Source organism: Hippocampus comes, unplaced genomic scaffold (assembly GCF_001891065.2).
Source record: "Hippocampus comes isolate QL1 unplaced genomic scaffold, H_comes_QL1_v1.1 scaffold339, whole genome shotgun sequence".
In the NCBI taxonomy this organism is placed as follows: Eukaryota; Metazoa; Chordata; class Actinopteri; order Syngnathiformes; family Syngnathidae; genus Hippocampus; species Hippocampus comes.
The window spans coordinates 83,972-103,806 of record NW_017806854.1 but is presented as its reverse complement, the minus strand read 5'-3'; the positions used below and the strand labels follow the sequence as shown (position 1 = coordinate 103,806).

At 45.8% G+C, this 19,835-nt stretch overlaps 3 protein-coding genes and 1 long non-coding RNA gene across 5 annotated transcripts; 3 read left to right on the top strand and 1 right to left on the bottom strand.

Annotated features, from left to right (window-relative positions):
• Window positions 1–1,383: 1,383 nt before the first annotated feature.
• stmn4 (stathmin-like 4) lies at window positions 1,384–6,240 on the top strand. Its single transcript, XM_019857989.1, has 6 exons — window positions 1,384–1,681; window positions 3,236–3,298; window positions 3,381–3,476; window positions 3,556–3,761; window positions 5,533–5,724; window positions 5,938–6,240. The coding sequence occupies exons 2-6, from the start codon at window positions 3,286–3,288 to the stop codon at window positions 5,995–5,997; spliced, it is 567 nt and encodes a 188-aa protein (XP_019713548.1). The 5' UTR covers window positions 1,384–1,681; window positions 3,236–3,285; the 3' UTR covers window positions 5,998–6,240.
• A 1,509-nt stretch (window positions 6,241–7,749) lies between these two features.
• LOC109508134 (uncharacterized) lies at window positions 7,750–10,575 on the top strand. The gene is made up of 4 exons (XR_002166597.1): window positions 7,750–7,884; window positions 9,857–10,111; window positions 10,234–10,351; window positions 10,462–10,575. It is a non-coding gene; the product is annotated as an uncharacterized LOC109508134 (long non-coding RNA).
• Window positions 8,348–13,945, bottom strand: mcm3 (minichromosome maintenance complex component 3). Its single transcript, XM_019857973.1, has 17 exons — window positions 13,675–13,945; window positions 12,943–13,055; window positions 12,349–12,557; window positions 12,134–12,264; window positions 11,806–12,044; window positions 11,569–11,677; window positions 11,289–11,442; window positions 10,945–11,076; window positions 10,665–10,873; window positions 10,416–10,590; window positions 10,211–10,337; window positions 9,870–10,020; window positions 9,494–9,634; window positions 9,297–9,409; window positions 9,142–9,215; window positions 8,866–8,965; window positions 8,348–8,772 (listed from the first exon to the last, which is right to left on the bottom strand). The coding sequence occupies exons 1-17, from the start codon at window positions 13,747–13,749 to the stop codon at window positions 8,574–8,576; spliced, it is 2,451 nt and encodes an 816-aa protein (XP_019713532.1). The 5' UTR covers window positions 13,750–13,945; the 3' UTR covers window positions 8,348–8,573.
• paqr8 (progestin and adipoQ receptor family member VIII) lies at window positions 12,538–17,323 on the top strand. 2 transcript variants are annotated; one of them, XM_019857987.1, is made up of 2 exons: window positions 12,538–12,654; window positions 16,129–17,323. In XM_019857987.1, exon 2 carries the CDS (start codon window positions 16,169–16,171, stop codon window positions 17,243–17,245), a length of 1,077 nt encoding a protein of 358 aa, XP_019713546.1. In that variant the 5' UTR covers window positions 12,538–12,654; window positions 16,129–16,168; the 3' UTR covers window positions 17,246–17,323. The 2 variants fall into 2 exon arrangements, with proteins under 2 accessions (XP_019713546.1, XP_019713545.1); XM_019857986.1 differs by lacking the exon at window positions 12,538–12,654 and adding an exon at window positions 14,688–14,974.
• The last annotated feature ends 2,512 nt before the right edge of the window (window positions 17,324–19,835 follow it).

Below are 19,835 nucleotides of genomic sequence, written 5' to 3'. Positions count from 1 at the left end.
GGGGGGGGGGGGGGGGGGGGGGGGGGGGGGGGGGGGGGGGGGGGGGGGGGGGGGGGGGGGGGGGGGGGGGGGGGGGGGGGGGGGGGGGGGGGGGGGGGGGGGGGGGGGGGGGGGGGGGGGGGGGGGGGGGGGGGGGGGGGGGGGGGGGGGGGGGGGGGGGGGGGGGGGGGGGCGAATGGAGGCGGTGGCGGCAGGACACGCCCTAATGTGACCTGCTGCCTCTCTCGCACTCTCTTCCGGCTTCTCTCTGGCGCTCTTGCGTGCAGCGTGTGTGTCCGTGCGCGCTGAGGTGACATCATGTAGCTTGTGAGCTGAATGCAGCATCAAAGGGCGTGACAGCCCCCCTGCTTTCCTTCCCTACCCCCGCCGTAGTGATTTTGTTTATTTGCATTTTTTTTCCCCACGAATGCCGTCCTGATGCCTTTTAGCCAGTCATTCATGATGAGCATTGCAGTATCACACTTTATCGGAAACATCGAGAGTATGACGTCGTCATAATGAATTTAACAAAGATGAGTGATTTGCCACTGCTGGAGGACAAATTGCAATTGAGGCCATATTTGGAAATAGTTGCCATGGGGCTTATCGGGGAGTAGTATGGATGCTTTTGTGGCTTGGTCTATTGCCGTTGGCACTCTGAAATCACTCCACTGATTCCCAAACATGTTGGATGCCCCACGAGGCGCCGCCACGTTGCAGTTTTCGACTTGTTCTCATGTTCGCTTCTGTCGTTCACATGCACGATGAGTGGGTTCATTGACAGCCGTGCTAAGTGCACGTGTCAAAAGGCCTCCACTTTCTACCTTTCTTCCACGGCGACATTTTATTACTGCCCAGCTTGAAAACGTTATCCTTTTAGTTTTTTCCAATTCTTGACAGTCTATTGTTCTAAAGTACATTGCTTTTCTAGTACCATACTTTTCCGTCAATATTCTCTCATTTAAAGTAGATTTTTAAAATGTTTTAATATTCTTTTTGTAAGTGGAGGGAGGCCAACAAAGAGTTTCATTGCTCAGTGCGCCCTCCCGTAGAGTTTTTACTGTGCATATAACAAATACAAAAAGGTCTGATCTGGGGTAATAGAAGAGATACGAGTTTCTTTATGATCGTTAGTTTTGAAAAGTGCTTCTCTCCATCGTTTCAAAGCTGTAACTTGAAAGCTGGACTCGTCTATAATTGATGCTTGAGTACAGCAGTAAGTTGTTGATTGTTGCAACGGTGGCAGTAGCAAACAGTCGCATGCGTTCCCCACAGCAAACGCCTCCAACTTGCTTCTGTGTTTGCGGTTAGTTCAGTCATTGAGCATCCTGTGTGCACCTTTGCTGTGCTCCTGACACACGCCCACGCTTCCACATTTTCCGACGCCGCCACCCGACTCCAGCATCCATGCAGGCCTAAAAACGCACACGCCCCTGCGCGAGGTGATAAAACACCAATTGTGCCATCCGCCCTGCATGACGACACAAAGAGCGGAGGGCCCTCCCCCACGCCGTCTTGTTCTCTGCTCCTATTGGCCGGAAGCCCTGGATGCTGGCAGAGCCTCCGACCAATGAGACGTCTCCAAAGTGATGTCATGGAGGCAGCGGTGATGCTGTTGCCCGGTGCCTGGATCTTCGCTGCCAGACTGGGGGGGAACCAAAGTCGCCAGTCGAGCATCGGCAAGAAGTGTCGGCCAGAGGGGGTGAGTCTCATCATAAATGATTACATCCCCATTTTCATTGAGGTCGTTGATTGAAGAGTTTTGATATCTGGACTCAAATATGTGATTTCATCAGCGGGGATTGAATCGGGGGTGTGGTTGGGGAGAATGATGAGAACTCGGCGTACCCACAAAGTGGGTGTCATTTATTATGAATAATCCATGTGCGGAGATGTGGCTTTGTGTCTGATTTGGGGGACTAAAGGAAGTATGAGGCTGAAAGAGGCTGCTTGTGATGCAAGTGTATGCAGCAAAAAGGCTGTGCTCATGGTGGTTAAAAGATAAAAAAATGGAATCATCGCTGGTGGGTGTACATTTAATTACCATGGGATGTTTTGTGCAATAAAAAAATGGCTGCACTGACTCGAAATTGTCCCGCTTTGAGTGTTATGGGCTGTATTTTCATAACTGTTCATAATGATTGGACGACGTGCACTTGAAAGTGTGAATATTGTCCTGAAAACATTGGGAGAATTATTGTTTACAATAATAAACTCTTAAACTGATTTTGTTTTTTTTAAAGATAGACGAGATCCTCACAAGGGTCGCGGGGCGTGCCGGAGCCTATCCCAGCCGTCTTGGGGCAGTAGGTGGGGGACACCCTGAACTGGTTGCCAGCCAATCGCAGGGCACCAACAACCATTTGTGCTCACGCTCACACCTAGGGATAGTTTAGAGTGTTCCATTAACCTGCCATGCATGTTTTTGGAATGTGGGACGAAAGCGGAGTACCCGGAAGTAAATGTGCATGTGAGTGAGAAAGGAAACAACCATTCTCACTCACATGCACATCTGTGGATAAGTTACAGTCTTCAGTTAACCTAACATGTATGATTTTTTTTTCTTTTTTTTAATGTGGGAAGTAAAACTCTGGGCTGGGACACACACACACAGGTACAGGAAAACAGACACAGGAAGCCCAACACTTTCACTTTTATAGCAGTTGCTGATTGCATAAAAGTTTAAATCAATTCTCAAGATTTGAAGTCGACTTGCCAGAAAAAGGAAAAAAAAAAACAGAATAGTATGGTACTAAAACACGCCAAAACCATGTTGAATTTTTGGCAGTTTTTAGCATGTGGTTGGTTGCTTTAATTTGGTCTGTGTTCCATCTGGTCAGTGATAGCATCCTTTCTATCTGTGTGATAGTGGTGTGCGTCCCTGCTGGGATTTAAGGATCGAAATTCTTGTCGTTACTCTGGGGGGGTGCCCAAATGATGATTATTCATCATTTCCCCTAAAGAAAACACCAATAATTAGGAGCTAGCGCATGTGTGTGCGCGCGTAATTCATTGTTGTCGCTTCCTCGGTTGGCTTCTCTCCATCTTTAATTAAAACGTCAGGAGCTCCCGGGCCGGAGATCTGATTTATCTCCCTGCAGTTGTATCTTTCACTTTCTCCCATTGTTTAGATGAAACCTGGATGCATTTGCAAGATTGCACTTGTGTTCATTTTTTTTTTTTTTTTAATTCAATTATTTTATCTGGTGCATAGTGTGACCTTTGAGATGCTTCATTGATGCCTGTTTCCCTGCAGACTGAAAAGGAACTCTCACATCTTTGAAAAGCAACGTAAGCACCGAGAAAATGACTCTCGCAGGTAAGGCTGTCATTTTGATGATGCGAACGAACCCTTCCGGTTGGTTTAACTGTAAAAACTGAACTTGTTTCTCTGTATCCAGCCTACAAAGAGAAGGTGAAAGAGCTCCCTCTGGTGTCGCTGTTTTGCGCCTGCTTCAGGCCGCAGAATGTGGAGAAGGCCACGTACAAGGCCGAGGGTAAAAAAAAGATACCGCTTCAACATCAACTAACTTGAACGATAGCATAAAGTGACAATCATTAATCGCTACGTTTCAGACGCAGTGGATCTGGGGTGGAGCGCCATCAAGGACGTGGAGGTCAAAGAGTTAAACAAGAGGGCGTCGGGTCAGGCCTTTGAGGTCATCCTGAAGCCGCCGTCGTTTGACGGCTTACCGGAGCTCAATGCGACCATGCCCCAGCGCAGGGACCCGTCCCTGGAGGAGATCCAGAAGAAGCTGGAGGCCGCCGAGGAAAGGCGAAAGGTGGGAAACGGAAAATCGTACCTCAGACGGAGGTTGCTTTTTCTTCATTGATTTCACCATTTCTACCGAGTGTGAGGTTTTTAAATGCTACTCTGAGATGTTTGCGGGCCTCGCCTTCAACTTCATTGCGAGAAACATTGTAGTGATGTGAAGCTGACCGATCCCGGGTGTACCCTGCCTCTGGCGAATGCTTGATTAATTTCTAAATAGGTACAGGACATCACCAAAAAGATTTTCTTAAGGATTGTTAATTTGTCAAATATAAGTTACAATCAGTTAATTGCAAAAGAAATCTCCAGCTATATGGCTGTACTGTCTCGGCCAGATTTGGACAGTCAGCTAAACTCATCTCCTACACCACGATTCTGAAGACGTTATCTGTACTCTTAGTCCACAGGTTTAATGATGCAGAAAAGGTGACACTGTAACACACAATACAAGGCTATATTACTTTGAATTCACAACCAACAGAATAAAATATCATTACCTCAACCGCGAAACTAGCAAGACGTCATTGTGCTAACGCAATTAGCGAGCGCTAGCATAAATCGTTAAAAAAAAATTCTGCATGTTGCGGAACAGCATTTTCTAACAGAAAGCATGACAGAACTGCTCATCGATAACGACACGAACTTGTACATACCCACGATGCTTCCAAAGGCGTGAGATGTATGTGCATTGTGCTTGATGAAACTCGACGACCACCACGTTTTTTTCTTGGTGACGAATGAGCTAACACTCTACTTCCTGCTTCCGTGTACGCATTTTCCGCTTTGATAACGTCACGTCCGGTTGACAACTATGCTATTTACAATGAAATCAATAAAGTTACGTTGCAGTACTCTCAACTATGCGTAGGAATATTCACGTTACTTTAGTGTAACTTAAATACAATATCCAAACTTAGATTAACATACCTGTCAACCTCGGCTAATAGCTGCCCTTATAAATGATTACGATTCCCCTGACAAGGCAACAAAAACCCGTACAACGGTTTACCGCGCATGCGCACATCATGCTTTATCAATCCCATCGTACGCAGCGATGAAAAAAAATAGACGATTGAGGATTACTTTTGCTGGTTTGCCGTGACAATAGTAGCGATCGACGACGGCATTGTCGTTGGCTACCAGCAGGTGAGACGATCTGGATTTGAGCCAAAATGGTCTTTGTGAGATTGGTTCACAATTGTTTTGTTTTTTTCCGTGTAAAAGTTGTAATACGCCGTACATGATTTGAAATGAGAAAAAAAACGTATAAAATACGGGGAAAACGTACAAATTGACAGGTATGGATTAACTTTAAATTGGGGACAGAACAATGGCAGTGGACTTGTCGGTGAAGACAGCTTTGACAAAGCCAGATGGACAAACCCAAAGACTAAAGTGTAACCTTGGCATTAATCTGGCCTTTGTGTGTCGGCTGATTTATAAAGGGAAGCGGTTGGTTTGCTGATAAGAGCATTGAGGGAGGGTGTGATGGGAAGGAGGGGAATAAAGGGAGGAAATGGGAGACAGGAACGATGAAAAGACAGGCATAAAAAAAAAAAACAGTCACACACAAGTGCACATCGTCACTCATTTCAACGAGGAGAGTGTAAGGCGAGCTGAGAGAAATTCCAGCCCGGTCCCATTTTTTTTCGTGCTGACTAAATGCCCCTCTCATCCAAAGTCAACTGGGATTGAGGACATCGGTGACACAAAATGACTGGATGGAGATGTTGTGACATGGCCCGTTGACTGCATTTCATTCGTTATTCCTGTGTTGGCAGTGTCAGGAGGCGGAGCTGCTGAAACACCTGGCCGAGAAGAGGGAGCACGAGCGAGAGGTGATCCAGAAGGCCTTTGAGGAGAACAACAATTTCATCAAGAATGCCAAGGAGAAGCTGGAGCAGAAGATGGAGGCAAACAAGGAGAACAGGGAGGCATTGTTGGCCGCCATGCTGGAGAGGCTGCAGGAGAAGGTACCGGTGACACCTTTCACGCGGAATTCCAGCTCGCTTGAAATAGTTCTCGGTGTTAGTTGCTCCATGTACAGCACTTTGTATGCAGCGATGGCTGTTTGAAAGTGCTCTATAAATACAGTTGAGTTGAGCTGAGAGAAGCTGGCTTCTCACTCATTGACGTTAAAGTGTTCATTCAACCGGGCCGCCATTGTCGCTCTTTTTGCTCGACAGGACAAACATGCGGAGGAGGTGAGGAAGAACAAGGAGCTGAAGGAGGAGGCCTGCCGATAGATGCCCGTAGAGAGAAAATGAGGAGAGGACGACGAGGTCCATTGAGAGCAGACTAGAGATGGTTTGTGTTGGATTTTTTTTTTCTAATTCAGGAATACAAAAGAGATCCAGGAGAAAAAAAAAAGAACTCATAAAGCGATTCAAAAGATGGGAGAAGTAAGACTTTCATATTGATGTGTGTCAGAACGAGCTGTACAAAAAAGCTTTAAAAAAAACGCTTGGTGTGGAACAAATTTCATGTATCGAATAGAGAGGATGGATGTGTTTGCAAATTTTTTTTTTCCAGAAGCCTTAGTGATACTTCCTCATGATGTTGTCACTGCGTGTGACTCATTTCAGGCATTCGAGCTTTTTTCTAACAGAGTCAACCCCGAGAAAGGCCATTACATGTCATCTAACTAAAACAACAAATGAGTAGAGGAAGGTACAGTTTGTGTCGTTTTCCTCTGAAACTTCGAGAACCTAAAAATATCAAGCAGCTAATTGAATAAGAGTAAAATGATCAAAATCAAGTATTTTTTTCTCCTTGCTTTTTTTTTTTAAATCTAAATTGCTCCGCTTGGTTCTTTGTTTTTTTTCATAGCTTGGGGCTAGCTGCCTATTTAGTGAGTAGCAGGGTCAACGAATTTAGCGAGCACACACATTCAAGCTTTTGCGCCTTCTGTATATAAATTGAAGGCATTCTTACCAGGGAGTCAAATGTGAAAATGATGAATTTCATGTTAGATTTTGTCACCATTTGGGATTTATCACACTGTTTAGGGATATCAAGAGAAGAAATTGCAATTTTCAGGGTCTTTTAGGTCATTCTATGTTGTGTAGTTGTTAATCAGTCTCTGACATTTATAGCACGAATTGCACTCTTACTTTATCAAGCACAACTCAGAAGCACACGCTCATACACGACAGCCAAAATAAGCATGTCGTTTATAACGATTTGTCAGCCAAGTTTTGGGGTTCAATTGACAGGTTTGTTGGAATTCATCTTTGGCATGTGTCACTGTGCTCTGTCAGTTTGTGAAAAAAGAAACGAAAAAGGTCAGAAAAGATTGATGTCATTTGCTTGAGTTGTCAAGTCATACGGCTTTTTTTGAAACGCTGAAAATGTTTGCACAGTAATTTGGAAACGTGTGACGATTTGAGTGTATCCATTTGGCATGATCAGTAAAAAAAAACTGCTTGATTGAACGCTCATGTGTCGGTTGTCATTATTTCTATTGATGTATTATCTGCACCAGTGAATCTGTATTCATATTCGAAGTCGTGAAATGATGAACAGGAAAGAAAGAAAACAAACTTAGAAGAGGAAAGTCCTTAAATATGAAGAGAATAAAGTCATATTTGCACAAGAAAAGAAAAACGGTCACAGGAATAACCCTGTGGGGTGGGATCCAAGAATTAAGTCAGATTTTTACAACACAAAATAAATATTACAAGAATATTGTCTATTCTATAAGCTGGCCCCAGTTATGTGTTGGGCCAGACCCGGGCAGCAACTACGTCAGGGGTATCATGACGATCGTGTATGTAGAGGAACGACTCCCTGGACGCGCAGAAGTTTTATACAAACTGTTGAGCAGGAACAGGTAGGATGCCAGCCTCGTGATAATCTATAATGATTCAGAAAGATAGAAGCGTTTGCTGATTTCATGTCCCTGACTGTTATGTACTACACTGTATCTCCATCCACGATCTCTGGATGTGTGACCACCGAGCCGCCCGCCATGGGAAAACAACTCTTGCCAAAATGCCTTTGCGATCTCCTGTACAGTAGGTGGCGATATGCACCAAGGAGACGTAATCCGCCAAAAACTTGGAAGAAGACAGGAAGAAGCCACACATCCGTTCAATGGGCAGGACTTCCGGCGACTACCGGCTAAGTTTTCAGTGAGTTAATTCAACATTTGTCAACTCCATTTGCCGTTTATATATGAATGTATGTAGCCGCACGATTTAGGAGCACGATTACGACACGTTTGTCCATTGTTGCTTGCTCAGTCACTCGAAGCTCGCTCGCTCTGGTCAAACAATATCATCAAAGGTGGCTCGTGAGCTTGTTCGCCCACAAGCAACACTCGGCTGTCAATCAAAAGTCAAGCAAGGAAAGCCTTTGACTGAAATATACTACATATATTTCATAGATATACTACAAGTATTTTGGGGGTAGAAAAGCGGTATCTATCTCCCTTGAAGCAAGGTTCGACTGTAACTATTTTTAAACCTACACACAATGCCTTATGTAAAAGAAATGAAAACCACTGTTGAAATGACATTTCACTGAAAAAAAGAATCGTGTACCATTTTATTCTTTTCACTTTTTATTGCTTCCACTCTATTTACAAAATATGAAGGGGGGAAAATAGTATATTGAACGGCAGATGATATATAACAGTTTACTCAAAGTAATCATAAACCAAACAGTTGAGCAGATGCACTCCAATGTAGAAACACTGTCACAATTTCAAACGGCTGCGCTGTTATGAAAAGTATGAATAGAAAAGGCCGGAGAAACCGCAGAAATGCATCTTCTTTAGACGTCCATTGAACACAACCGACTGGCGGTCTTTCGCCTGCTCTCAGATGAGGAAGATGATGTCATCAGCCACCATGACCTGATTGTCGTCCTGCATGCGAGTCAAAGCGGCGCGGACCTCCGCTTCCGTGAAGCGCACCTGACGTTCTTTGTTGACACCCTCCATCAGCACTTGCATCTTTACCGACTGAGCGTGAGCTGACTGAAACACGGCAAACAGGGAGGACTTGAACTCCTTCAGCCTAGCGGGAGAAAACCAAAAGTCATATCATGACCTATTCACCTGGAGTTCATCTTTTTTTTTTTTTTTGGACATGTCAAAATGAAGCGCCCACCTTTCAGAAGAGAGCTCAGAGCCATCAGCCGGTGAGGAGGTATCCATTTGTTCTTCTTCCACCTGCTTGGCCTTGGTTTTTTTCACGGCGGCGACCTGAACTGAACAGCGCAATTGACTACGTGAGACTTCCAAGGGAAAAAAAAAAAAAAAATAGTGTAGTGTAGATATCAGTCAGGGCCCCTCTTAGCACCAGGAGAGATTAAAAAAAAAAAAAAAAACCTGCCGCTGTGCCTGAGGAGGGATCAAAAGCATCCAAGTGTGAAGAAAGTCTTACTGTCAGGAACATCCTGCTCTTCAGTGAAGTCATATGGACTGCAGGGCTCGCTGCCCTGTGACCCGCGGCGCACCCTTCAGGACGCATAAGTTATTGTTAGGTGCTGCAAGGACAAACTGTCTCAGCTGTGTGCAAAGATACCGGAATTTATCTACCTCTTTCTCTGAGATCTCTGTGACTGCTGAGTAGATGCAACCTCTTCGTCTTCCTCCTCATCTGAGCCAGAAGCATGTTTCTTTCTGGAGCGCTTCTTTTCTTTCTCGAGAACCTGCATCAAAGCACACGTTTTGTCACCCGCCACTCAAACGTCCCAACTTGCGCTACGTGACACGCTCGCTTGATCAGCACGCACCTTCTTGAAGTAGGCGAACTGGACGAGCTCAACCGCAACCTCCGAGTCCTCCATCTCCACGACTTTGCTCATGCGGGCCTTGGCGTGAGCCGTGGACAGACGGATCAGAGTCTCCAGTGTTCGGGCCGTCACCGGGGATGTCTGAGGCAGAGACAGGACACTGAACACGGCGGCTGAGCTCCCCACCAAAAAGACAATTTAGTGGATAAGATGTACAATTCGTCATTTGTGTCCCCCCACCTTATTTATTCATTTTCATTGACTTTTTAGATGTATTTTGCACCGTACGTTGTATTATGATTCACTCGGCAAGGCGCCCCCCCCCCCCCCGAAAACTCTTGTTCAAACTTGATTATTTTTCAGCTCGACTGCTCACCCTGGCAATATCGGCGCCCAGCTGCTCCTGGCTCCTCAGCCTCGAGTACTCTTCCGCGATGTGATTGGCCGCCTCTTCCGTCAGCACCGGCATCACCCCTTTGGCGATGTGTATGTACTTCCTCATGAATTCCTTGCTCACAATCTTCTCTCTGAAACGGAGAGAATGAGAAAGCTGAAAGACACTGAGCAACTTCATGACTCATTGCTGTACTGTAAACGCAACACTGGGGTTCAAATCAGGTAAGATAAAATGACACTGTATATTGAATAACGTGATATCTTTCAAATCAAGGTCATGCTGGATTTGTTTTGTGTCAATCTCATAGCAGATGAGGCTACCTCTTTTTTTTGTTCCCATGCAGCAGGTTGTTGTGCTTCTCGTAGACCTGCAGCTCCTCATGCTCCTGCGCCGCAGCATCCGGATCCTCAGTGGCCAGGACGTCGACTGAGCCACCCAGAGCCATTGCTAAAAATCAGCAGGTGTAAATAAAAATAAGCGGCACGTCCCAATGTTTCATTACTGGCAGAAGCTGAGCCGCAGTACCTGCACCCTCCTGCTCACGGGGGTCACGATAGCGGTGCATCCTCAGGACGTGGTCCGAGATCTCACGGTCCTGTTCCGGGTCCATCTGATCCAGCACGATGAAGAGAAGGTCGAAACGTGACAGCAAAGAGTCCTGCAGTCCGATGTTCTCCATGGGGGTTTTATACTGGTCGTACTGGGAGAACCCGAGAGGCGTACGGTGAGTGGGCCCTGTTCGGGAGGCATCGCGAGGTTCTTCCTGCAACTCACCCTGCCGTAGACGGGGTTGGCAGCCGCCAGAACGGAGCAGCGGGCGTTCAGGCGGGCGTGGATGCCGGCTTTGGCGATGGTGACTCGACCCTGCTCCATGACCTCATGGATGGCGGTGCGGTCCATGTCGGACATCTTGTCAAACTCGTCGATGCACACCACGCCGCGATCGGCCAGCACCATGGCGCCGGCCTCCAGGCGCCGCTCCCCTTGAGGCAGACGGAAAGATTAATCAATCCGATCGGACAGAAAGAAAATCGGCGGATGTGCCATTTCCTACCGGTTTCCTGGTCAGTGGTGACAGCGGCGGTCAAGCCCACCCCGGAGGAGCCCCGTCCAGTGGTGGGGATGGCTCTTGGTGCGGTGTGGAGAACGTAACGCAGAAGCTGAGACTTGGCAACGGAAGGGTCACCTGAAAGAGATCAATGCATTACTTTAAGGTAAGGGGGAATTCAAGTTGGGAGAAAAAAAAAAAGACATTTTGTCCAGCACCCTCCCCTGAAATTGACCTCAAAGTTCCCCTGCATTGCCCAAAGGCATTTGGGCAGCCATTTCTGTCAACAGGTAGCGATGGATAAAATGATCCCCCACCCCCCTGGAAAAAGCTCACTTTATTTTTCGTACCAATGAGCAGGATATTTATGTCTCCTCTGATTCGCGAGCCGTTTTCCAGGACCTTCTCCACACCACCGAGCAGCATGCAGAGAATCGCCTTCTTGATGTACTCGTGACCGTGGATGCTGGGGGCCAGCGAGCGAGACAGCTGATCAAAAACATTCTAGGTAAGCACAAAGACGAGCGTGTTAATCAAAGACACTAGATTGGACAACTATAAACAGGTTGGAAATGGTTTGGCTTGTTGAGAAAGCTTCCCCACGCCGGGAAACGTATCGGAATGACTTACCACAGAGCGACTGCAACAGAAGTTTCGAATTTTGCTGATGTCGTCAGCAGTGAAGGATGGGGACGCTTCCTTGCTCATCTGTTTGATATGACAGGCGATCATGATGGTCCTAGGATTAAATAAAGAGTCAATGAATACAAATTCAGGCATTTACATAAATGCCATGCCTTTGCACATGCAAATGTGTCAAAACAAGAAAATGGGTTTGTGATCAAAAAACATTAGAACTGGTTTCACCTGAACGTCCCGGAAGTGAAGCCTCCCTTCTTTCCGGGCAGGCAGCGGTACGTCCCGATGACCTGCACCCTGTCTCCCGGTTTGACCACATCCACGAGGTCATTGTCCAGAATGATGTCCACAGAGCGAGGCAACTGGCCCGCTGGGGCTTTCTCTGGCATCTCCTGCACCGTGATGGTCTGGTGGTCCTTGTAGACGGACAGACCGAACTCCGTTTCGAGAGGGTTGTTCTCCTCGTCCTGTCAGAGGGAAGCTCGATGATCGATACGTGTGTGTGCGCGCGCCCCACCTGAGAGATGAGAGCAACAGCGAGCATGCGTTTTGATACCTTTGTGGGGTAGATGGAACTAGAAGGGAAAGCATCCAAGGAGGTCATATCAGTGTACTTCCGCTCCATGGTCTTGTTGGTGGCAGGGCAGTAGTGAACGCTGCGCACCACTTTGGGGCGCACAAGAGAACCTGAGGAAAATCAAAGAGCGATTATAATTGAAAGCAATTTGCACAGTGTGCGTCAAACATGACTGATATCCGAAAGAAACTCACACTTGGTGATGATGCCCTCCACACAGACCATACTGCCCAGCAGCCTCGACGTCAACGTCCTGGGGGTGACGTGCTTGGAGCCGAAGCTTCCCTCCAGGCCGATGTTGAACTCCTCGTACTGTTTGGCGTAGGTGGCATCCACCGAGGCCACCAGATCCTTCAGGGCCAGCTGGAAGGCCATCAGCTCTTCAAAAGCATTGTTCATCAACCTGGAGGACGGAGCGAGACATCTGAGCAAGCTGTTGTTTGAGCTTCAACAGAAGTCGATGAGGAAAAAGGACCGGTACAAAGTCAAATCCTTTGAAGGTAGGTGAAGAATTGTCCAAATCGGAGCCTCTGCAAATTGAATTCTACTAAAATGAGACGACTATTAGAATCAATGTAGAAAATGTCTTGTCAAGTCCCATCCAGGGCAAATATGTGTATTACAAATGTCATCTCAACAATTTAAACTAGCACAAGGTCCCAAGTGGTCAGTATGTGACACTAAACACCCCATAAATCAGTGAGAAACACAAATGCAAAAAGTGACTGATTTTTTTTGAAGCCAGGTCTGCTTGTTGTTCATCGAATTCTAATAACACATTCGCTCACTTGGCAGCCCGCACGTCGTTGCGTCTCCTCAGGTCGTTAATGTTGACGATGAGACGAGACTTGTTCTCGCTGATCATGTCACGGACTTTGCTCTGGTAAATGCCCTGGTCTTGCTGAAATATGAAGAATGTTCACATTTTAGTTTCATCACAAATTACAGCCCCCCCCCAAAAAAAAAATCAAGAAAAATACGGAAATATGAGGACAGTCTAAAACGCTCCAAATAAAAAAATATTCACGTTGTTAAATGTATAAAACATGCAAATCAATCCTCACCAAAATTCTTACGCCCACTCCAACCTCTGAAAATATCAACCATAGCCACAATGCCTGGGCTTTTATGGACGTTAAACGCCCTCGCTACATAAGTGTATTGTCGCTTTGAGGATATCGCTTAACGTCCAACCATCCATTATCTCAACCGCTTCATCCCCACGAGAGTCGCAGGCGTGCTGGAGCTTGTCCCATCTGAAATATTGGGACGATCGTTCTGATATTTGCAGCTGTTGAAGCGGGCAAAAATGTGCACGTAAATGTTGATGACGTTAGATCGCGGTTTCCTGACATTAAGCAACATTATACTTTTTCACACTCACGCTAAGCGTTGTAGACTGTTCCGCACTATTTGTGGTGTGATAATGGGAGATGTGCGAAAAGAGAGTCACTTCTTTTGGTTGGCACCGCATGCTTTCATTTGGGCGGACAATAACTTCATAATATAATGAAACTTACATCATCGTCCAGGAAGTCAAGATAATCCCTCTGCGCCTCCCTCATCACGCGATCATCTCCGCCATCAGTAGCCATAATGAAATAGTTTGTTTAAATTTAGGGGAAAAACGACGTAATAAACGCTAAACAGCTCGAATGGATGCGCAGCCTTCTGTCCGCCGGTCCGCTCAATGAAGCCTTTTCGCGCCACGGCGTCCTGACGCGAAGAGAACGTACAACGCGATTGGTATTTGAGGTTCCGGGTTCTTCGCGTGTTAATACAGATATCCAATGAGAGGCCTATGTGTGTCCACGTGATCCAGCTCCACGAAGAACTCCCGCGAAAAAACTGCAGGCAGATCCTCCCTAAGAGCAAAGTTGAACTAAAATGTCAACAATTTCAATGTTGTCCAGGAGATGGCGACATAAAATATTTTCAATTTTCATGCAATGACGTTATGGTGGAAGTGTACACTGGTCACCGCACTACATCGATTTCAAAATATTAATTTGAGAACTGCGAAAATAATAATGCACGCACTTTCGCGTCATAAATCCCAATTACCAAACAGTGTGAGAGATTGTTTAATTAAATGTCACTCCTTCGTAATTAGGGGAAACATTTTTTTAATCGGCAGTTGCCGGTTATTTTCTTTTTTGTTTGATTAACAGAAAAGTGCAAAATCGGAATAATCCAACTTGATCTGTACCGATTACGAATTTTCAGCGTTTCAGGCGACTGAATATAAACAACAAAGATGGCTGATCGCGAAGTGTTTTTTTTTCTCAAAACACATTTTGATCTCCATAAAACTCGCCTTTATAATTTCAATTAATTACCAAAAAAAAAAAAAAACATTCAATATGGATTCTTATTTTTCACGCATTTCCTACATTTCACCGTAGGCAGATCGTGGTATATCTTCACGTAGTCAGTACAAATCATGTTGTGTTAATTGAAGTTGTTTAATCATAAATGACGATAGATGAATATATTTTTCTTCTGGTATAAATTAGTTTTGCCATTCATGGGCTGTGTCTCTCTGGAGGTCGCCATCGAGTGACGTCAGATTGAAGCAACTTGGTGAAATCGGGTTCGTTTTTTTCCCCGACTCGCGACTTGAACCGCCCAGTTTGAGTGGCGTTCCGGTGTACTTTTCTTGTTTCACTTTCATGGAATGCAGCATAAAACCCTCCACAGTGCGTGACATTCTCGGGCTGTGGAACTTCTTCAGGGGGCGACTGTATATGAAACGGGTTTCGCCTCTTCTTGCAAACACGGACAACTGCCGGGAGGACGGTTGCCATCTACACAATTCAGGTGCGTTCAGCTCATCTTATTTGGTTTCTCGTAGCAAAATCGACTGTTTCGAACTTGTTTTGAACAGCTTCCTATTTACTACCGGCACATCTTGCATAGTTTTTTAGTCACTTTACCTGTGCATGTCAAATGTTTGAATAGCCATCAAGTGTAGAAAGCAGGAATTGCACTTGCGCCCTGATATGGTTGTGGCTCCTTTCTACACTGTATATTTACCCTACTGACGCAGTAGATTACATTGTTTTGTGCATATCTGTTCGTGATACTTACTGGTTTAACTGCATATTTTCTTTCCCGAAGAGATTTGGGAAGGAATGTCACTGCAATTGTCACCTTCAATGTGTCTCTGTTCGTGGTTAATTGTTGGATTAAGAAAACATGTTTTTGTTTATCTGGGTTAGGAATTATCATGTGCTGTGGATTTGCTGACCAATTTACTTTGCTCTTTAATCCCATGAATACATTCTTTGTGAATCAAAAAAAAAAAAAAAAAGGATCTTAGTTCATTTCTTTCGGCTGTAAGTGAAAGCAAGTGCGAGTCATTTCAACCTTCTGAATATGAAAATTGCCATCCATTCATTATCCTTGTTCCACTTCCCTGCGAATGCATGCCGCTCATTCACTGCACAGGACCAGCTTGGTTTTACTGACTTTGTGTCAGTTTTCGACTTTGAAGTAGTGCCACAGAATTTGAAAACCGCAAGAGCTGCATTGACCACCTCAGTCTACGCGAGTCATAACAACGAACAGAACAACAGAAGAAGATGCAGGTTTGCTGGATTTACTCTTTGAAAGAGAAAAGTCAGAAAGTGGACCTCTGCAGCAAAGTGAAAATCGTCCAAGTATAATAACGCCGTGGCCAGTCCCGAGCTAGTGAGCTCAGTTGTCAGTATTGTCATTTTAGCTATGTATCCTCAATACGGACACAATGACTAATCTGCTTGACCACTGGGCATTTATGTCATACTTCCAAATCCAACAGGCCAGGTACTAGATACCGTTCTTTCTAGTACTTTTGCTGTTGAAAATCATCAATAGCTAGTAAAGCTGGGCTGATCTGAACAGGTCTTGTGCAGTGGGAATGTAGCATTGAGGAACTGATCAGCATTCATTCACAAGTGATTTCTTCTGATTGTTTTTTTTTTTCCTTCCAGTGTCATCCACTTCCGTGTTTTTTATCTGCAAGATCCAGCGATGTCGGGAGAGTTTCTTCAGCGAATTGGCACCTTCATCTCAAGCGCAAAGCAGATCGGCCGGCTCCCCCGACTTTGTGACCTCGTATCTTCCTCCTTGCCGGTGCCTAGCCCCACTGTCCTTTCCAGTCAAGTCCCCAGCTTGTTTCGGGAACCTTATATCTTGTCGGGATACCGTCCGGTCCATCAGAAGTGGCACTGTTACCTCTTCAGCCTCTTCCAGCGACACAACGAATCCCTTAATGTTTGGACTCACTTGCTGGCGGCTGTTGTGCTCCTGCAACGCTGGTGGACTAAAATCGGAGCCGCGGGGTACACCTTTACGCCAGCCTCTCTGCCTTTAGGCCTCTTCTTTGTGTCTTCCCTGACCTATTTGTTCTTCAGTGCTGCAGCTCATCTCTTTCAGTCTCACTCTGAGCATGCGCACTATTTTTTGTTTTTCTTGGACTACGTGGGTGTGGCTGTTTATCAGTACGGATGTTCCCTTGGACATTATTTTTATGCCTCTGAGCCGGCATGGAGAGACAGCTGCTTTGGCTCTCTGTTCCTGCCCGGCGCCGCTTTCTTGGGGTGGCTTTCCTGCGCCAGCTGCTGTTTCGCCAAATCCAGATATCGGCGGCCGTATCCCGTAGGTCGTAAAATTTGTCAGCTGATCCCCGCCACCCTCGCATATCTACTGGACATCAGTCCTGTGGTTCACCGGCTTTCAACGGCGTCCTGGCTGGAGGAGCCCTCACTGCCCTTCCACGCCCTCCAGATCGCGTCTTTACTTTTGAGCGTTGTCTTCTTCTCTTGCCCCATACCCGAACGCTTCTTCCCAGGCCGCTGTGACTTTCTCGGCCAAGGTCACCAGATCTTTCATCTGCTTCTGTCCCTGTGCACCCTGTTTCAGCTGGAGGCTCTCTTCTGGGACTATGTCGGGCGGAGGGATACGTTGGTGGACACATTCGGAGAAAGCCAGCTGTGGTGTGCATGTATATCCTTCCCCGCCCTGTTTCTGTTTTGCATTTTGACAGCACTTGTAACAATGAGGCACAAACAGAAACAACTACAGGGTCAAAAACGGAGAGACAATTAAGAGAATGGTGTGTATAAATAGTAATATAATAATAAAAACCAGCAATGAAATGTAAAATAAATGTGATGTATTACAAAAGACGAGTCATGGTTACTTTTAAATATGCAAAAAAGTTGACGTCTTATTCAAGCAAGAAATATTTGGCACAGTTGCAGAACACTCACCAAAGTTTTCCTCAATGAATCATTGCTGTCGCTGCTGCTGCTGAAGGAATCTGAGCTGAGCGAGTTGCCAGTGACTTTCCTGCTCTATAAAAGTAATTACCAGACATTTTTTGACATTTAAAAGAATTCATCATCTTATCTAATTTAAATTTTTTTGCCTGTTCGCGTGCAAAAGAAAGAAAAAAATAGCGTCATTTTTTTTTTCCCAAATTGTATTACATGATATTTTAAGCCACGAGTGGTGTGTAGATATTCTTTAGGAAATTGATGAAAGGCATCATGTTCAAGACAATACAGTCTGTAGTAAATAAAATGCAATGGGAAAGTAAAGGGGGAGTGTCCTGCAGTGGGTGTGAGATGATTGCTTTTGGATGGTGTGTGAGGAAAAGTATAAAACTGAGGATTCAGCGGGAGCAGGGGGGAGACTTATGTGAACTCCTTCAGCTTCTGCTTGAAGACAGTCTGCGACCTAAGGGCTGTAGGTTTGAAATGAAAGCACTGCGCTTTTTTACATGCCTTCATAACAACCTCCTCGAGGCTTATCGGAGACTGTGGACCGGCCTAATGAGGCTCGTCAGCCAAAATGCCAACGTCTGTTTTTGACCCATACTCCTCCCCAAGCACACAGCGTCTCTATTAAGCGGTGCAGACATGCTGGCCTCACTGTCTCCTTATCAGAGTCATTCAGAGAACAATACTGCTATTCATTCGAAAAAACGACAACAGCATGACTAAAGCAGATTTTTTTCAATGCCGTATTTGTCGGGAGTGTTTTCATAGAAAGTCAAATTGTCATCTTGGTGAAGTGTTTGATTTGCACATGCAATGTTCTTAGCCCTACTCAACGAGCTATCCCAAAACATCAACTCTCAGTCGGATTTTGTAAATAGCCGACGTTATAACCCCCGTGAAAGTACAATGCAATTCACTGTTGACTTAGTCTTCTTGCTTTTGCTTGGCGCACCTCAAACACGCAAGGGCGTGTCTGTCTGTACCAGTCAGAGGCTCATTATCCTTTCCTATGACTCCACAAATGAACAATGCTGAAGGTTCTGCTTCGGAGTAAAATCATACTTCATTCAAGGAAGCTATACCTTCCTGATGAAAGTATCCCTCGGTTGTTTTGACTGAGCGCGAGGCCTGAGTGTGACATTGATCTAGCAGAGCCAACAAATGCCGCTCCACCGAACAGCATAGGTGTCAAACTCGAGGCTGGGGGGGAGCAGATCTGGCCCACGACATCATGGTCCTATACGCGAAAGCATATCATGAGGGAAACCATAGCTACAATGTGGCCCATGACTGACCCACAGGATATGAATGCGGCCTCGTAAATTCGATTTTATAATCAGACGAGCTAAGGATTGTTTTGCCTTGATGGAGGTATGTGCTCTCCTGCGAGCTGTACTAGTTTATGAATGCACTTGCGAGGTCCAGAACGCTATGCGGCCCAAGAATGTGCACAGGTATCACTACATAGCTGAGCGGGTGTTGGGAGTGATAATTATGCTGCCTGCAATCAACTAACAATTTCCCGGGTTGCTGGGAATTTAATTGCAATTGTGTACAAAAGTAACATAGGCTGTCGTACAGTCCATATGGATTGAATAATTCTGTATCGTATATTTAATGATATGCAATATCGCGCGATTTAAATGCCAGGGTAAACCGCAGTGCTTGGAATGCGCGTGCAAGCAGGTATGTTGCAGGTGCAGAGGCGTTGCTCTCAGCTTGCGCATGAGTACAATGGGCTGGCTATGGGCCCCCGAGCACCTCCTTGAAGACAGGCAGGACACCAATGAAAACAAATCCCTCCTACAAGGACCTGCCCGTCGTGGCGCGTAAGATTGTGACAAGAGCTGAATGACTGGCAGCAGTTGGTGACACGCAGCAGCCAGTCAAGCAGCACACACTGGTGAGTGACATTTATTCTCCAGAGGGACACTTCATTGATGTGACAAAATGATCTTGTCGGATGATTTTTCTCAATGGCGGTCGATCATTTCTGTGTGATTTCCTCGCAGAGCTCCTCCGCGATGGCTCCGATTGCAATGGTCGATATGATGTCTTATTTTTCGTCTGCCGAAGTGGGCATCATCTCCCTCATCATCTTCCTCATCCTCAGCATTAGTCTGGTTGCCCTCTGCAATGACTGCCAGAAGTAAGTCAAGTCATCAATGGTGATCTCCTCATACACTGCCACGCATTTGAAGGCATGCCGGTTGCTTTGTGGATGAACAATCTCGACACCCCCCCCCAAAAAAAAACAAAAAATAGTAAAAACTATTACCTTTCACCTGATTTATTATTTCCATTCGAAAATGTGAGGCCTGCCGTGCGAGTTAACTCCTTCCAACGACAAAGCTGAGACTTGTCAGACTTGATCGGTGAATTTTGAGGGTAGGTGTTGCCTGTTCCAAAAGAAG

What these genes read in the sequence shown, in the direction of transcription:
- stmn4 (XM_019857989.1), top strand. An exon ending in GGCCACGTACAAGGCCGAGG is followed by an intron (nt 3,477 to 3,555) that starts GTAAAAAAAAGA and finishes GCTACGTTTCAG; the next exon opens with ACGCAGTGGATCTGGGGTGG. An exon ending in TGGAGAGGCTGCAGGAGAAG is followed by an intron (nt 5,725 to 5,937) that starts GTACCGGTGACA and finishes TTTGCTCGACAG; the next exon opens with GACAAACATGCGGAGGAGGT.
- mcm3 (XM_019857973.1), bottom strand. Translation starts at nt 13,749, where the DNA reads ATGGCTACTGATGGCGGAGATGATCGCGTGATGAGGGAGGCGCAGAGG. An exon ending in GGAGGGCATCATCACCAAGT is followed by an intron (nt 12,265 to 12,348) that starts GTGAGTTTCTTT and finishes GATTTTCCTCAG; the next exon opens with GTTCTCTTGTGCGCCCCAAA. An exon ending in CACCACTGACCAGGAAACCG is followed by an intron (nt 10,874 to 10,944) that starts GTAGGAAATGGC and finishes GTCTGCCTCAAG; the next exon opens with GGGAGCGGCGCCTGGAGGCC.
- paqr8 (XM_019857987.1), top strand. Translation starts at nt 16,169, where the DNA reads ATGTCGGGAGAGTTTCTTCAGCGAATTGGCACCTTCATCTCAAGCGCA.